We start from the raw sequence: 18,365 nt of genomic DNA on the forward strand, positions 1-18,365 counted from the left end.
TGAATTGTATCATGTTGGTACAGTATCTCTGGTTAGCTCTTACTACTCAGATTTTCTAATTAGCAGTTACATGGGACTTTGATTAATGTAGAGGAGAAAATGAAATATTACTAAACTGTGACCTGCTTGATTTACAGAAAGCCTTCAAAAATGATATATCAGGGGAAAAAAATCTCTGAAGCAGTAGAGAGAATTAATCATGGGGGAATTTTGAGAAATTTGCCTTGAGGTTTCCCTTTGTCATCCTTGAGAATTATATGGAGACTTTAGCTTTCCAAACACTACTGAGATGCATGTTTTTATGTGGAATTGTGTAAATCTTTGCCTAGTTTTTCCATTGCACACATGTGGATGCAACCTGTTGTTTTAGTATCTATTTTACCCACCCAGGTTCCATGGGCCTTAATCACAAAGTCCTATTGGTGGGTGGAGGACAGTGTATAAAAGTCATCCCGGCAGAAAAACTGTGTGGCAGCTTGGCCTATGACCCTCGAAATGTAGGAAGAGCCTAGGAGCAAGGAGAGGAAGTGTGGACAGGTGAAGAGGCAGTTCCCTCCACCAGCTTCAGCCCAATAAGGAAGAAAATTTTCCCGTTTTAATTGAAACTAAAAGTAACCTGTTTCTACTCTAGTAGCAGATAATGCAGCGTTTAAGAGCAGAACTCCTGCAGCCAGACTCCTTGGGTTCCAATCCCAGCTCTGTGTCTCGATAGTTATCTTACGAATGGGACATTCTTTATATCTCCTCTCTGTCTCAGTTTCCCCATCTAAAAACAGAGATAATTGTACTTATCTCCTAGGGTGCTTATGAGAGTAAAAATTTAACATGTACTTAGACCAGTATCAGTGAGCACCATATCAACATTTGCTACTAACACTTCATTCAGATGTTAATCATTGAATTTGTAAATTGTACAGTAAACCTGCTATTATTTTATTTGAACACTTTCTTCTAAAGCTGGTTAAATTTAGACAATGCGACATGGTCAAGAACAAAATAACTAGTTAGCAGTAGAACAAGAAGCTGAGGCTCTAACTATGGGATTTGAGGTATAACCGCTGGGCCAGTGTTTCTCCCACAACACTATGTGGCAGTCATGCTGTGAAGGAAAAGTACTGGACTAAAAATGATGTGTAGCCTACTTCCTACCTCAGAAATGCACCTGGACCTACCAGAGACTTCCACAGTTGATTCTGAGGAGCCCTGGGCCCATTCTGTCTAGGGGAGCAGCTGAGGTATCAGAAGAGTCCGCCCAGAGAGCACCATTAATGGGCAGGCTGAGCCTGAGTCTCTCAGTCCGTTTCATTAGCAACCCACAAACAGCAGTTGCAAATCTAGGACCAACCCTCACAGTATAAAGTAGGATTTCCATACTGTTGATTTCAAAGGGGGCAATTATGGGAATAACGGCGTATATACATGAGGAGAAAAGAGAGATGCACCACAAGCCCTTAAGAAAATTCTCACTGACTCCTTGGAGGATGCTCTTGGTAAAGAAGCAATGCAGGTTTGGTTTTGTTTCATTTTTCCCAGTTGACAGTGTTTGAAGGGAAAGCCACCTGATAGTAGGTTAGAAACTACTGGCTCTGAGTTCAAAGAGACCTGGATTTAAGTGACTGTTACTTACAAAATAGTGACATTGAGCAGAAAAATTAATCTCTCCAATATCTACAGTGTGGACTATAATTGTACCTACCTCTGGGGGCTCCTAGGGGATTAGTAGGGTTGCCTGGTCTATAGCAGAAACTTAAACTCGCTATCCCACCCACAACAAAACTTTCTGAGGGGAAATGAGATTACAGATGACTGTCAGTGTTTCTGTGTTGATCTATGACTTCTACATTAGAACTGCCAACAGTAAATGCTAATGTTACTGGGGACTTGCAAGAACCAGGCATTATTAACTCATCTAATCCACACAACTCCAGGAGACAGGGCACTGTAACTCCATTCTACAGATGAGGAAGTGATGGCACAGAGAGTTCAAATAGCTTCCCTGAGGTCACACAGATGCTAATGCTAAACACAGCATTCAAGCCCAGGTACTCTGGGCTCAGAGTCCAGGGGCTTAACCCCTCTACTGCGCTGTCTCTTGATATGAGTGCAGGTCTAAGGTGATTATTGTGAGGAGCAGGAATCACGGTGCTTTTAAACACTGTTGCGGAGCTGAGCACACACAGTGCAAGTCATTCAAGACATTATACTTACACCATTGGAATGTCCCAAACCAAATGAGTGTGAATCTGGTGACCTTTGAAAGAGAAGTAACCTGGGTGCCTTCATGTGACTGTGGCTCCTCTTGGAGCCAGTGCCCCAAAGAAATCATCATGACCCCTACCTCAGGGAAAGAATTACAACTGTGGTATTGGCATCATCAAACCCAGCACTGGATGTGATGGCTCAGGTGTCATGCTGCTTCTTATCTTGGACTTTCAGTTAGATTTAATCAAATTAAAGTACACAGAGACAGAGGTAGACTTTTGATTTTTTTTATTAATCCTAGTATGAAAAACAAAATATAGAATTTAAGTACCAGTGATGTTAGATTAGGATGTGTAGAATGGATGGCTTCAAGGCGGTTCTGGTTAAAAGGTCCTAAGCGACGTGACTAGAGCTGCATGCTGTCTGTACTCAGAAGGCATGGTTATTGGGGTTGTTGGAGGAGCTGATGGAGATCATGGAGAGAGTGGTGCTAAAGGACTACCGCTTGGCCCTGCCCCTGAGTAGTGGCAGTATTCAGCATCGTTACAGAGTAGGATTTTCTGTTTGTCCAGTGATTTGAAAAACCATTACACAATAATGACATAACAGAAAAGTACGCATGTGAACTGAAATAACCCAAACCCAGAGAGAAAGTCCGACTAGATCCTCAGCAGAAAGTTTTAGGGAATATAAACAATGGAGGAAAGTTGATTTCTTGGGTCACCATCTGTTAGGAACTCTTTCCATTGCCGCAGACTGCTGTTCTCCTTAACACACACATGGCGACGGTGGCAAGGTAGACTGCGCTCACGAGAAGGAACACGAGGTAGGTGTAATAGGCAGAGGTGTTGGTGAGCTGCAGCCGCAGGGTGTCTAAGAGAAGTCATATGATTAGTTTTGACTGTTCTTTGCAATAATGGACATATAAAAGGAGGGTGGTCACAGTTCTCTATTTCTCACGACAGACTCTGCAGTGATACCCCTGCACCACCAAAACAGGAAGGCACACATTTCCTCCCACCACCTCCACGGACAACAACACCACCACTCAGAGTCCAGTTTACAACAGCTGTCAATCAGCAGCCTCTGCTAAATTCACTTAGACCATTACAAAATATGAAAAATAAGGTTTACATTTTAATGCGTGAGTCCAATGGGAAACATTGTTTGTGAAAAATAGATTTTAGCGTTTCTTCACCCCCGCTATGTCCCTAAGTAATAGCTGATATCCGTTAACCATTAACCAAAGGCCAAACATTTGTTCTGAGAGCTTTGAATGCACAGCTTTAATCTTAGCTAATTTTTACAATAAGCTATGAGCTTTATTGTATGCGATTATTGTTTTTATTCCCATTTTTCAAATATAGTGACAGAATGAAATAATTTGACTGGTGTCATGCATTTAGTACCACAAATCAGATTTCAATCCCAGTACCATGACTTTGAGAACACATTCTGAGCTATTCTGTAATTCTACGTCTAAGTGCAATAAATACGCCAGACATCAAAAGTTTAGAAAGAAATATAAAGCTGAATTCTATTTAGAATGATCTGAACCATTGCATGTTGTGCATGCCATGAGATTCCTATCAAGAGTACCGTCCACGGAAATTTTGTGGTGTTCACCGTGGGGTGGGTGGGAGGTTTGAGTAAAGAGGGCATTATAGAAAACAGAAGAGAGTGGTTAATCCAAATTCTCAGAAACTTTAGGAGGTCATGACTCACTCACCTGTTCTTTCTAAATGTGTCTCATTGTGGCTATGATATTAGAGTACAATTGCACTTAATACCCTTTGAAGTTTGGCAAGAAATATATGATGTCAAGAAATAACTAATGACAACGATGATGAACCAGACTGGCTATTCAATGAACCACATTGCTGAGCCTCTTCCTGTGAAAATTTCCCCTTACGTGTTTTATCATCACGGGTCAGAACTTCCGAATCATTAGCACTTGCTGTGGAAAGGGATCTCAGAGGCAATGTGGTCATAACTCCTTGCCCTTGGCCAGGTTAGGTGTTAGCTGAAGTCCAGAACCCCCTCGATATTGGAAATGGAGGGACGATCAACGGGGCTGGAGCCAATGCTTCTAGTCATTTTCTTTATACATTTGCTGGGAGACAGTACGAGAAGCAGGTACTGGTTCTGTGCCAGCTAAACGAGATATCGTATGCTAGCCATTCCACGCAGGTGACCTTATCTCTTCAATAACTGTAATTATTGCTAGTTGGCAGATGAGGAAAGTCTTGCTCAGAAAATGTAAGTATTTTACCCATATTCACATAACTAAAAAGTGAAAAAACTAGCTTCAAGTCCAGTCTAGGATACTGTGAAGCCCATGGTATTGCCCACCCCTCACCATGAGTCCATCGTGTCTCTGGGCTGTGGTTTTGGGTTTCTTGTGTATAAGTATATTTTAGAGTAAAAAAGAGAAAACTGAATAAGTGTATGAACGCTTGATTCAGATGGCCGGATTGAAACCTGAGATCTAGCTGTGTCGCATGGTGCAAGGGACTTCATTTTAACTCATTGTCCTCATGAATAAAATGGGTGTAAAATATGATACCACCTCCCAGGACTATTATGAAAATTAAACAAGAAAATGCCTGTAAAACCCAGCACAATGCCTTCGGTGTAGGCTGCTCTCAGTACATGTCCGTTCATGTTATTAGCTACCAGCAAGGACCAAAGACTTAAAAAGAAATCTAGGGGCCCGCCCAGGGTCAAGTGGTTAAGTGTGTGAGCTCTGCTTCAGTGTCCCGGGGTTTCCCAGGTTAGGATCCCAGGGGCTAACATGATGCCGCTCATCAGGCCATGCTGAGGCGGTATCCCACGTCACACAGCCAGAGGTACTCACAACTAGAGTAAGCAACTATGTACCAGGGGTCTTTGGGGAGAAGAAGATGGAAAAAAAGAAAAGCTTGACAACATTTGTTAGCTCAGGTACAAATCTTTAAAAAGAAAAATGAAAGAAAGAAACCTAGAAGCACCTTGATATCTCGTATTCCCCAGTCATCAGAAAACAAAAGCCACACAAATGAATGAAGTCCATTATTGAAATAATTCAGAGCCTAACATAGCACTGTCTAATTTATAGTAATGTCATCATGAAATCAGCATGTACTGTGTTAAGATGACTCTAGGAAACAATGGATTGACTTAAATTACCTCTCGGCCTATTCTTAAACATTCAGCCATTCTACTTTTTCACCTTAAGTCAGGGACGTTTAAAAGTTAAGATAATCAGGATGAACAAATTGCTATAGCATGACATAAAGGCAAACATGTACAAGATCTTACCGCTTTCGTCATTCAGACAAGCTTGTGTGTAATTAAGAGCAGCGAGCTCTAGAAGAAATGAGAGCAAGTATTAGTCAACTGTTCATGCCTGCTATTTGACAGTTAATATATATGTTTATATATATACATACACACACACAAATATATAAAATCTGTCAACAGAGACCCAGGAGAGAGACTCATTAAAAATATGAGCTCCACCAATCCAGGAATAAATGATCTTATCTACTACGAACAAGGGAGGTCAAAAGGTATTCTGATCGTAAGGGAAAAAATTGCTATAACGTTAACAGGAAGGCAGGCATATGCAAAAACTCACCACTTTCCTCTGTTGGGGAAACTATTGTAGAATCAGGAGTAGTGGCAACTAGAAGAAATGAGACCAAGTTTTAGTCAATTTTCCAGGTCCATTTTTTAACAGTATCTGTACTCATAGAATGTGCTGGCAGCCAAGAGGAACAGTCATTAAAAATATGAAAATTATGAGCCCCACAATTCTAGGAACAATTAGTCTTTTCTGCTTTGAGCCTGAGAAGTACAAAAGTTAAGTTGACCAGAAGGGGGAAAAAGCCTATAGCATGACATAGGGGCAAAAATAGACAACAACTTACTGCTCTCCTCTGTCGGAGAAGCCTTTGTAGGACCAGTAGTAGTGGCCATTGAGGTGACAACTAGAAGAAATGAGACCAAGATTAGTCAATTATTCATGCCCGTTGCTCAGTAGTCTGGTTATGTCTTTATATGAGTAGGTGTGTATACACACACACACACACATAATCTGCTGACAGAAAGACTGTCCTTAAAAACATGAGCCCTACGATTCCAGGACTAGTTCATCTAATTCTATGTAATCCAGTAGATCTCATTCAGGTATTGTGTTTCTGCACATGAGACATTGACCTTGATGAAGGATACATTATTTTTCTTCTTTATCACAACTGGAGGGTAATATCCAAGGCTATCTTATTTTTCATCTGTATTCACAGCTCCTAGCACAGTGACTGCCACAAAGGAGGTGATGGAGAAACACTTGTTGAATGGAAAAATAAACAGAAAATACGGCTACTCTACAGACTTCAGCACACGCTGCTAACATGAAGAGTTGCTACAAAAATCAGTTCATCAAATCTTAGTATCCACAACAGAATCTCACCTTTGAAAGAATCTGCTTTAGGCAAATTTCCCACTGAAGGAAAAGAAGCATGCAGATTTTTCCAAAGCACGCATAGCCCCATAACCCCAACTCCTGTACAGGGTTTTCTGGAGTTGTGTTTCTGGACATGACAGCAATATGAATAAAAACTAGGAGCTATTGAGTGATTACTGCTGTGTAAGGCACTATTCACTATTCTATTTTTCGTTCCATCGCGATTTGGCTCCATTGAATGCACACCATTTGGTCACCTAATAGCAATGGTTTGCGTTATACTCTGAGTATAGCAAGATGAATTTGAAACTGACTTTGTTTCCTGAGTAGAACATTCCTGAAAGATGTATACGTGTTCTTATTTCCTGATGAAGTAAGATCATCAAAAGTGGAATCTCTTTCTGAGCATGTTTTGTGTGCTAAATTGTTAGATGCTTTCATGTGTGTTATCTCATTTAATCCACACAACAACCCTAAAAACATCACTGAGATCTTAATATTTTGGTTGATGAAACTACGACTGAGAAAAGTGAAGGAAATTTGCTTTTTTATGTTCCAAAGCCTATTCTATTTTTGTTCTCTGGGGATATGAAAGGACATTTCTCCTACCAACAAAGGGAACAATGTTTAAGAAAAGATTTATGTTTCTTTGTGTTTTCATTAACACTTGACAGAAAAGATGGGATGCTCTCTTTGAAAAAAAGTGTTTTGGCAGGTTTTATTTATATATACGTACCTTTGTTGACTGAAGGAAAAAGAATCTCTTGGTCAACCCCTCCTTTATTGTTCTCATGTTGGACAATGAATCTGTGTTCTTTATCCATTGACTTTCCAGTCACGGTCAGCCAGCTGAGTTTCATGTAAGTGTTATCAGTCTTCATGGTATTTCCCTGCTGGGATTCCAGAATTGTATTGCTGTTCTTTTCTTTCCAAAATACCTTGATAACATCAGGGAAGAATTCCTCAAGAAGACAAAGATATGTCCCAGCCTTCTGGAGCTTTATTTCAGCAATTGATGGAAGAAAGATGGTGGGTTTGGGGGAAATGTCTGCAGGAAGGCGTCTGCCTGTGGGGGAAAGTAGAACAGCAATTAAAAAGAATCACTAGAGAAGCGCAAACATTGTTTGATTTGTAACAACCTAAGGGATAAAAAAAGGAAGAAAATATCCCACTGATTAGTGCTTTCCATGGCCTTTCATCCACTATAGATTACAAGGTACTTATTGGTTTTAGTTTCAATGGGAAAAGAGGTTCTGGAGGTTATGTAACTTGCCCAGAGTCACAGATATTAAGTGGCAGAGCCTGGGTTAAAAAATGGCATTTGTTCTTTCTCCACGTGTTAAGATTGGGTATGACTTGTAACTGTGCCATTTCAAGGCATCTAACACTCATGAACATGTTTATTTTTTTAAATCTCTTTTTTTCTATCATAGTGGAGCATGTGTTAAGGTGAATGGGGAAGTGGCGGCGATGGGGGAGGAGACCAGGCAACTTAGATGATGTCTCCACACATGAGAATGTTTGGTCCTTTCTAAAGTACTTCCCTTTTCCCATCCCATGAGTTTTGTAACCCATGCTATGTATGGCCAAAAAATACATTCTCACATCCTGCAACTCTATGAAACCTCCCTCTTGATTTAACACATTCTGGAAAGCACCATATTTGTCTTATTTGCTGTGTAAATGAGTATCAGAGAAAAGTTTTCATTTTTTAAAACAATGCACCATCACTTGTTAATGGGTATTCATTTCCACATCTACTTGACAATCAAGTTGACTTGTTAGTTTCAAATCTGGATCTCATGCTCACTTCTGAGGTGATGGACTTCTCCTACGTGATGCCTACTTTTATAAAACATCTCAATTTCACTTTAGAACCATCCAAGATTTTTGAGTAGGGCAGTATTTAAGATGAACCTCCAAATTATTTACAATGCCTTGAATTTAGAAGCAAAAAGCCATGTTTCTAAAACTCCTATTAATAAATTAATTGATTGTTTTCAGAAATGACATTACAGTAATCGTATCAAGTAAAGGCACTCATCAGAATTTTGTTTCACTTTAGAATATGCTCATCAAAAGTACATTTTATTTTGGAATTTCTTGTTGTTTAAGCGTGATGAAGAATACACAACATTATGTCTCTCAATGCCTCTTCCAAAACTTGTATCTATCCTATAAGCCTGCTGAACAGTTTTAGAGCTCCAATATTTCCTTTGTTTTGACCTGTTTAATAAAGTATATATATATATATATATATATATATATGTGGTGTAATGTGAAATGTCACAGTTCCAGAGTCTCTTGCGGATATTTGTCAAAGTATATCACAAAAAAATCATAGTTTACAAAGACACATCACTTGGACGCTGGAGTGTCAGTTGCCTATACATTTACTGATAATCTAATGATGGGGATCATAAATATTAAAACTCTTTTCAGTTTGATTTCCAATTGACACACAAATTCTTTACTAATATGGTCTTTGTGCCAGCTTGGAGTTGTGTAATTCAATGGACAATTTCTTTAAAAAAGAAGAATTAAATTTCTTCTTTGAGAAGAAAAGAAAAAAATTCTTGAGAAATGAAAAATTTTGAAATATTGGAATAATTTCCAAAAGGTGACACAGAAAAATGAAGTGAGCAAAAGCTTTGAGAAGAATGGTGCTGATAGACTTGTTTGACGCAAGTTTGCCAGGAAGTTTCAAGCTTTAAAAAATGCAGTATCTGCGAAGTGCAGTAAAGCAGAGTGCCACAAAGTGAGATATGCCTGTACTTGTGTATTTGATTTTAGGTCTTATATAGATTTTGGAAATAGGCAGTTGAAATAAATGACAAATAGTTTGTGCATTATAGCACTTCTTTTTGTGAACCAGCAGTTGATAGTTGAGTAAGGTCTAAGTTGAATATGACATGAGAGGTGAGGGATATGTTTGCAAACTCTAGTTCTGTGATATAGATACAAAACGTGCAGAATTCAAATAGACTGACAGCACCAGAACATAAAGTGAGGCTCTCTTTCCCAAAATATCCCCTCAGAAAACAGGGGTCACCATATGTTGCAGTCCGAGTGCTACTTCCCATATAAAAAGATATTCTTCTGATACTCTGCTGTGATTAAAAACTACTACTTGTGCAAGATCTCTACATGAAATGAACTCAATTACTGCTAGTTTTGGAGCTAGCACTGGTGAAAGAAAATGTAAAAACGTACCATGGATTTGGTAAATATTACTTGAGAATAAAGCTCTACAGTTCATGCTTACGTTGCACATTTATAGAATAACAGACTAGATTAAGAAATGCTTCCCTGACATTTTACATGACTTATATCTGTGTCACCATTATTTAATTTGATTGCTAGAATTTACAATGAATACGCAGTCAGTTGGGAAAAAAGGACTGAAAATTTGGCTTTCAATTTGTGAATTCTTTGTTTATATGATCACAATGACTATGGAAATCAAATTATATAAATTCTTTCAATGCCTTAGCACCTCTGGAAAATTATTTGACAAGTTTCAATTCAGTGGATCTAGTAGGCTAGGAACACGCTTGTGAGATATTCTCCCGCATTAAGGCAGAATTTCATATTTAAGGCTAATGAGGAATGAACAAATTTATTAGGATGAATTTAGAAAAAACAAACCATCTTGTGACATTCTCGAATCTGGCTGCCCAGTTAAATGTTGGTGTTAATCATCCTCGCACCAAATGACAAGTTTATCAATGTGTGTTCATCTTATCCCATTGGTTATTTTTGGAATAAAGTAAGTAAAATATATAAACTTCATGATGAAATTTTGAACATAGGAATGCCAAATGGACTTAACATCTCAACTTCTTAGGGGTCCACAATTGTTCTAACTAGTTGACTCCTTGTGAATGTCCTCCTCGATAGGTGAGGCAGAAAAGTGTCTCCAAGGACCTGGTTGGAGTTAGAACACTTATCCACTAGACCAGAAACTTTTGGAATATTGAGACTTGTTCTATCTTGATCTTCTTCCCCCACTTATCTCCAGCATCCAACACAGAAATTGTCTTCAATGAACGTTTGCTGACAGAATGAACACGCAAATGAGGATGTAAAACCAGGCAGACTCATTTAATGGACTTTGGAGCTGAAATGGCTTATTTGGCTTACAAATTGCCTTAAACTGGCCCATCTCTAGGCAACACTACAAAAGTTGTGATAGCATAACTTTGGACTGATCTCAGTCTACCTCTTAGAAGCTAGAATAATAAGAAATGAGACTTATCTATATTCTATACTCATTTACTTTAAGAACTGATGTTTTTCACTGCTGTCAAGAATGAGATGATCAATACTATAGATTTTGCAGGTTATTGTGCGAAAGGGGCACTATGTTTTATCTCAAAATATAGAGAAGAGGTAATTAATAAAAGTATCTCTCACTTAAAAGACAATCTAGGAGAAAAGCATCTTGAACCAATAACTTTTGGTTAACAGACACACTCCTCAAAATATCTTAATTTTTAGCTTGAGTTGATCATTTTTTGTCTATGTATTCTAAAAGAAGAATTTCAGTCTGCTTACAAGCAGGGACATGAACAAACCATTTAAAAACAGTTTTGTTTTTGTGTACATGGACCAGTAGCTGCAAACATGCCGTTCATATGCTGAGACCAACTATGTGGCAGTCAGATAAGAGTAATCTTGAATTGCTTTTTCTAAAAAGCATATATCACTTTTTCATTACTAGAGTAAAAATAGATGAAAGTTACTTACCAGATGGAGTTACTATGAGCTTAGTTCCTTTTCCAAATTTCTTGATCCAGTTTGATCTATCACACTGGTTAAAGCTTCTACAAAAACTCAGCCTCCTCCTAAGCTTTATGATGTAACTAGCAGTGAAAAGATTGTACTGGCAATTTGATCTTCTGGGTTCTTTGGAAGTCCTTGAATATAAGTTTTGTGACATCAGATATTTTGTATGTTGTCCTCAGATAAATTGACCCAAATATCTTTTTTCCTACAAGGCACTAATCATTGAAAAACATTGATGGAAAACAGAAAAAATAAGAGAGGAAGAAGAAGAGATCAGGCCCACTGGCCAACTAACTACTTTTATAAATTACTAAGAAAAGCATTCAGAGATTTAAGAATACTTATTTATTTCCAGGTGTTCAATTGTGTTGAAAGTGCTCAGAGATACATCAAAGGAAAGGCACTTTTGTTCTCACAAACACTAGAGTTGCTTCGTTAGCAATTTGAGAATGTATTTCTGAAAGGGAGAAACTTTTCAGTAACTGAAATGGAAATATGCCAATACATGTACTTGAGAAATGTGAACAAATTTCTACAGTTTTAATAAAGTCACATTTACCATTTGACAATGTAATTCTTTACGTGGTAATGCCAAAAGAGAAAATAATCTATGGGATGGCATTACTTTCCAGGGTATAAAATAAGAAATCTGTAGAATTTTATATTCTATGAAATAACAGATTGTTTCAGCTAAAATTTGAAATCACATCATGCATGCTTTGTGATCATAGAATGTGAAACTAGAATTCAATGATAAGAAGAAAGCTGGAAAAGTCACAAATATGCTACGAAATCACTATTGGATCAATGAACAATTCCAAGAATAAATAAAAATGCACCTAAATTCAAATGAAAATGAAACACAACAGACCAAAATCTATAGGATACAGCAAAAGTGGTACTAAGAGGAAAGTTAGTACAATGCAGGTCTACCTCTAAAAGCAAGAAAAATCTCGAATAAACACTTTGACATTACACCTAAAGGAACCAGAAAAAGGAGAATAAATGAAGCCCAAAATCAGTAGAAAGAAGGAAACAATAAAAATCAAAGTGGACATAAATGAAAGAGAGACTGAAAAGAAAATGGAAAGGATTAGTGAAACTAAGAGCTGACTCTTCGAAAAGATAAACAAAATTGACTAACCTTTAATAGGTTCACTGAGACAAAAAGGGAGAAGGCTCAAATAAATAAAAGCAGAAATGAAAGAGGAGAAAGTGGGACAGATACCACAGGAATACAAAGGATTATAAGTGCTATGAGAAACTATATGCAAGGAAATTACCCTGAAGAAAGGGATAAATTCCCAATATAATACAACATTACAAAACTGAATCAAGGAGACATAAAGAATCTGAATATACCAGTGACTTTCAAGGAGATTTAAACAGCAATCAAAAACCTCCCAAAATAGAAAAGTCCAGCATCAGCCAATGTCTCTGGTAAAGCTTAGCAAACATTCAAAGAGGATATAATACCTATCCTTCTCAAACATTTCCAAAAATTTGAAGAGAAGGGGATGCTTTCTAATTCATTTTACAAGTTCAACATTACCCTGATACCAAAAACAGATAAGGATGACTCAAAAAGAGAAAATTAATGGCCAAAATCGATCATAAACATAGATGCAAAAATTCTGAACAATATATTAGCCGATTGAATACAACAGTACACTGAAAGGATCATATACCACAATCAAGTGAAATTTCTTCAAGGGATGCAAGTGGTTCACCATCCACAGTCCAATCAATGTGATACACCACATTAAGTAAATGAAGAGTAAAAATCACATGATCATCTCAATAGTTGCAGAGGAAGCATTTGATAAGATTAAGCACCCACTTATGCCAAAAACTCTCAATAAGATGTGTATAGAAGAAACTACCGCAACATAATAAAGACCTTACAAGATAAAATCATAGGTAACATCATAGTCAGTGGTGAAAACCTGAAAGTTATCCCCAAGAACAAGAACAACATAAGGAGGCCCGCTTTACCCACTCTTATTTGACATCATATTGGAAATCCTAGCCAGAGCAATTAGGCAAGAAAAGGAAATTAAAACTATCCAAATTCTAAAGGAAGAAGTAAAACTGTCACCATTTGTCACTATTTTCTATGTAGAAAACCCACAGGAATCTACCAAAAGACTGTTGGAAATTATAAATGAAATTCAAAGTTCTAGGGTACAAAATCAACACATAAAAATCAGTTGTTTCAGGGCCCCCTGATGACATAGTGCTTAAATTCTCATGCTGGTTAAGTTCTCAGATTAGTTAAGTTCTCATGGCCTGGGGTGCATGGATTCAGATCCCATGCACAGACCTACACAGCACTCATCAATCCAGGCTCTGGTGGCATCCCACATACAAAATAGAGGAAAATTGGGACAGATGTTAGCCCAGTGACAATCTTCCCCAAGCTAAAAGAGGAAGATTGGCAATATTTGTTAGCTCAGGGTCAATCTGCCTTACCAAAAAAATAAACACATCAATGAGTTGTTTCTATAAACTAAAAACAACCAAGAAGAAAGAGAAATCTAGAATACAATTCTATTTACAATTGTAACAAGAAGAATAAATCACCGAGGAATAAATTTAACCAAGGAGATGAAGCCCTGGACACTGAATATTATAAGACATTGTTGAAAGGAATTGAAGAAGGCACAAAGAAATGCAAAGATATTCTGTGCTCACATGTTGGAAGAATTAACACACTTTAAATGCCCATGTTACCTAAACTATTCTACAGATTCAATGCAACCTCAATTAGAATCCCAATGATGTTTTTCATGGAAATAGACCAAAGAATCCTAAAATTTATGTGGAACAACAAAAGACCCCAAATAGCCAATGCAGCCCTGAGAAAAGAAAACAAAGCTGCAGGTATCACACCTGTGAATTCAAAATATACGACAAAGCTATAGTAATCAAAACAGGATGGTACTGGCAGAAAAACAAACTCACATATCTGTGGAACAGAATTGAGAGTCCAGAAATAAAATCACACATCTATGAACACTAATCTTTGACAAAGGAGCCAAGAATATACAATGGAGAAAGGAAAGTCTCTTCAATAAATGGTGTTGGGAAAACTGGACAGCCACATAAAAGGGAATGAAAGTAAGCCATTATCTTACACCATATGCAAAATTTAACTCAAAATGGATTAAAGACTTAAATGTAAGACCTGAAACCATAAAAGTCCTAGAAGAAAGCATAGGCAGTGCACCCTTGACATCAATGTTTTCAGGATCTTTTTGAATTCCATGGATCCTCAGGCAGGGGAAACAAAAGAAAAAATAAAGAAATGGGACTACATTGAACTAAAAACCTTCTGTACGGGTAAAGAAACCATCATAAAACAAAAGAACACACCCACTGGGAAAGAAATATCTACAAATCATATATCAGATATGAGGGTAATTTCCAAAATACATACAGAACTCATACAACTTAATACCAAAAGAATGAACAACTCAATCAAAAATGGGCAGAGGATATGAACAGACATTTTTGCAAAGATGTACAGATGTTCAATAGACACATGAAAAGATGCTCAACATCACTAACTATTGGAGAAATGCAAATCAAAACTAGAAGGAGATATCATTTCGCACCTGTCAGACTGGCTACTATTAAAAAGCCAAGAAATGACAAGTACTGTAGAGGATGTGGAGCAAAAGGAACCCTCATACACTGCTGGAGGGAATACAAACTGAGGCAGCCAGTATAGATACAGGAAGGAGATTTCCCCAAAAACTAAAATTAGAAATATCTTATGACCTATTTATTCCACTCCTGGCTATCTATCCAAAGAACATGGAAACATTAATTTGAAAACATGTATGCACCCCTATGTTAATTTCAGCACTATTCACAATAGTGAAGGTTTAGAAGCAATCCAAGAGTCCATCAGTGGATGAATGGATAAGAATGATGTAGTACTTATAGACAATGGAATAATATTCAGCCAAAATAAAGGCTGAAATCATGCCATTTGTGACAACATGCATAGACATTAAGGGTATTATACAAAGTGAAAAAAGTCAGACAAAGACAAACACTGTGTGATTTCACTCACATGTGGAAGTTAAACAAAGAAACAAACACATTGCTAAAAAGAACAGATTGGTGGTTGCCAGAGGGGAAGGAGGTGCGGGCAGGGCAAAAGGGTAAAGGGACACATAAATATGGTGACCGATGAAAACTAGACATTTGGGGCTGAACATGATGCTGTCTATACAAAAGTAGAAATATATATTGGGGCTGGCTCCGTGGCCAAGTAGTTAAGTTTGGGCGCTCCGCTGCTGCCGCCCAGGCTTCGGATCCTGGGTGCGGACATGGCACCACTTGTCTGGCCACATTGAGGCGGCGTCCCACATCCCACAACTAGAAGGACCTGCAACTAAGATATACAATTGTGTACAGGGGGAGTTTGGGGAAGATAAAGCAGAAACAAAAGAAAAAAGATTGGCAACAGTGGTTAGCCCAGGTGCCAATCTAAAAAAAAAAAAAAAGGAGAAATATAAAAGTAGAAATGCAACTGAAATTTACACAATATTATAAACCAAGGTGACTTCAATGAAATAATAATAACAAAAATAATTAAAAAATAAATCTCAGTAAAAGGTCAAAAAAGAGAGAGAGAGAAGAACTGAGTATTTGTACCACTATCTGTAATACTTTCTATCTGTAAAATGTAGGGAGAAAGAGGTTTTCAAGCCCAATAAACCACCATGAGCACCCAACCATGAACTTTGTCTCTGACTTGGAAGACAGGATCAGTAACAATCAGGAGAGAAATCAGATTTTGCTTTGTAAAGAAGGCAAAAGAGAAGAGACAGAATTCTGACCACAAGGAGAAAATAGGAGAAAACTTAGTCAAGACAAAGCTCAGCACAAGAATTTCTAATCACCAAATTTCACCTCTGCTCAATTTAAAATCATGAAACATGAATGATTTTTCAAATACATTTTAAAATTAAATAAAATTCAAGAGTCATAAGTGTTTTCTAATAGACAATTGGAGGACTATGGAAATGTCACAGAAAAAACTATCCAGGATATCAAGGGATGACCACTCCAAAATTGTGCCCTGTCCTCAGAACCCAGTCTTGGGGCTGAATAAAAAGAGACCCCAAGACAAAGCAGTCAACATGGATTGCAGGGGGTTCTGGCAATTGTTTGAGTTGAGAGTTTTACAAGATAACTCCTGGGTTACAGGCATCACTTTCCCACTGTACTAGGGTGTGTGGGGAGCTGGGTGATAGACATGTTCCATGAAAATCGTGATCCTGAAGAATTTCTTGGATTCTCAACGACATTCATTAGACACTATAATGTTGCTTCTATTACTCAGAGTCATTGCATCTCACCCACTTCAGGTCTGAAGGAAAATAAATTGAGCGAAAATCATCAGGATCTTTCAGGCATCCAAGTACACACAATCCCCACCCACTGGGTAATGTGAGCACCACAGTAATAATCAACATATTCATCTCAATTCTACAGACATTACCTGACTCCCCACTATATTTGGTGCTGTACGTTCCAGTAGACATCTTCAGGGTTTCTATGAATCAGCAATTTAAACCACCATTCAGTTGGCAAATGTTCACTTAGACGGGGCTGGTTTCCTCTGGCTGGTTTGCCTTTGGTGGGTGTGGTCAAAATATCCTTGGGGAAGCTACCTCAGCCTCAAGGAGAAGGGCAGGAGGACGAAGTGACTCCAAATATGGACTTGTTTTTCCCCCAGTAGAGGTGGTCTGCTCCAAGTCCAAGGCCACTGTCCTCCCCAATGTGTGTAAGTCAAGGGGACTATAGAACCATGATTGAAAACTTAGAATTAAATTGATCTGGGCTGACTACTCCCAGGAGTCACTTCATATCCAGCTAATCTCTCTTTACTAAACTGTAACAGTCAGCCGCACTCTGACAGATGTGGTGCTAAGCCTTTGTATGCAAGGGTGTGTGGTATGTGTGTGTGTGTGTTTCTCTATGTGTATGTATGCTAGTTGTTGTTTTCTTTGTTTTTTATCATCTAACATTACTGAGCTCTCACAGTGTGCCATGCACTGGAACAAACGCTTAGTGTGCATCATCTCAGGAACCCTCACAACAGCCCATGAGGTAACTACAGGACCTCTGTTTTACAGGTGAGGAGATGGGCTAGAGAAGCTATTGACCTGACATACAGCTGGTCAGTGTCAGAGACCAGGTCAGACCTGTAGCTCTCTATACAAGAGGCCTGGGTCCTAACAATTTTGCTTTACCATATGTGTAGCCAGATAACGGCAGTGCAGCAGGAGAAAGGGGCTCTGCAGGAGCAACCTGCAGCCTTGACAGAGCAGATGAGACTTGCAATGTCTGCTGTGCACAGTGCCCGGCTCAGAGGAGTCAGTCAAACAATTACTGTTAGATGGATGGAATCTTCAGCCAGAAAACGAATGACTTCCCAAACTCCAGCCCAATGTAGACTTTGTTTCAGACTCATTAAGCAGCAGTGTTTACAGCTTCTGTGCTAATTTAAATCCAGGGCGTGCATCTGATGTTATTATTGCAGTCAGCCCTGCTTGTGGTTGGATCATTCTGTATTTGTTACATTTTAGCCTCTAGGAAAATGAATAGCATTTAATCTAATATTCAGTTTTTTAATCAAAGTAGCAAGGTGGGTCACAAAAAAAACGAATGTTATTCAAATTGATAGTACAAAAGAAGTCACAGAAATGATGTGGTGTACATATCTTGGTAGAAAATGAAATAGAGCAAGTGGAGGAGGTTGACTCAGATGAGTAACCTTGGGTGCAGTGGGAAAGCCTGTTGGGGGGAGAGTAAATTCCTGAAAAGACCAGGCTGATCATTTGCAACTATTCATGCAAAGCTTCCTCTTTGAGGAGATAAAGAATTCGGCAACTCCAAACACAGTCAC

General features: G+C 38.3%; 1 gene segment (V, D, J or C); it reads right to left on the reverse strand.

The window, feature by feature from the left end:
* Window positions 1–2,473: 2,473 nt before the first annotated feature.
* The window catches only part of LOC103545172 (T cell receptor gamma constant 1-like), a 31,893-nt gene continuing 16,001 nt past the window's right edge, over window positions 2,474–18,365 (reverse strand). The window contains 6 exon segments of the C gene segment in view: window positions 2,474–3,075; window positions 5,503–5,550; window positions 5,822–5,869; window positions 6,114–6,173; window positions 7,386–7,715; window positions 11,399–11,462. Coding sequence covers window positions 2,933–3,075; window positions 5,503–5,550; window positions 5,822–5,869; window positions 6,114–6,173; window positions 7,386–7,715; window positions 11,399–11,462 — 693 coding nt within the window.

This window comes from Equus przewalskii, chromosome 4, assembly GCF_037783145.1.
Source record: "Equus przewalskii isolate Varuska chromosome 4, EquPr2, whole genome shotgun sequence".
In the NCBI taxonomy this organism is placed as follows: Eukaryota; Metazoa; Chordata; class Mammalia; order Perissodactyla; family Equidae; genus Equus; species Equus przewalskii.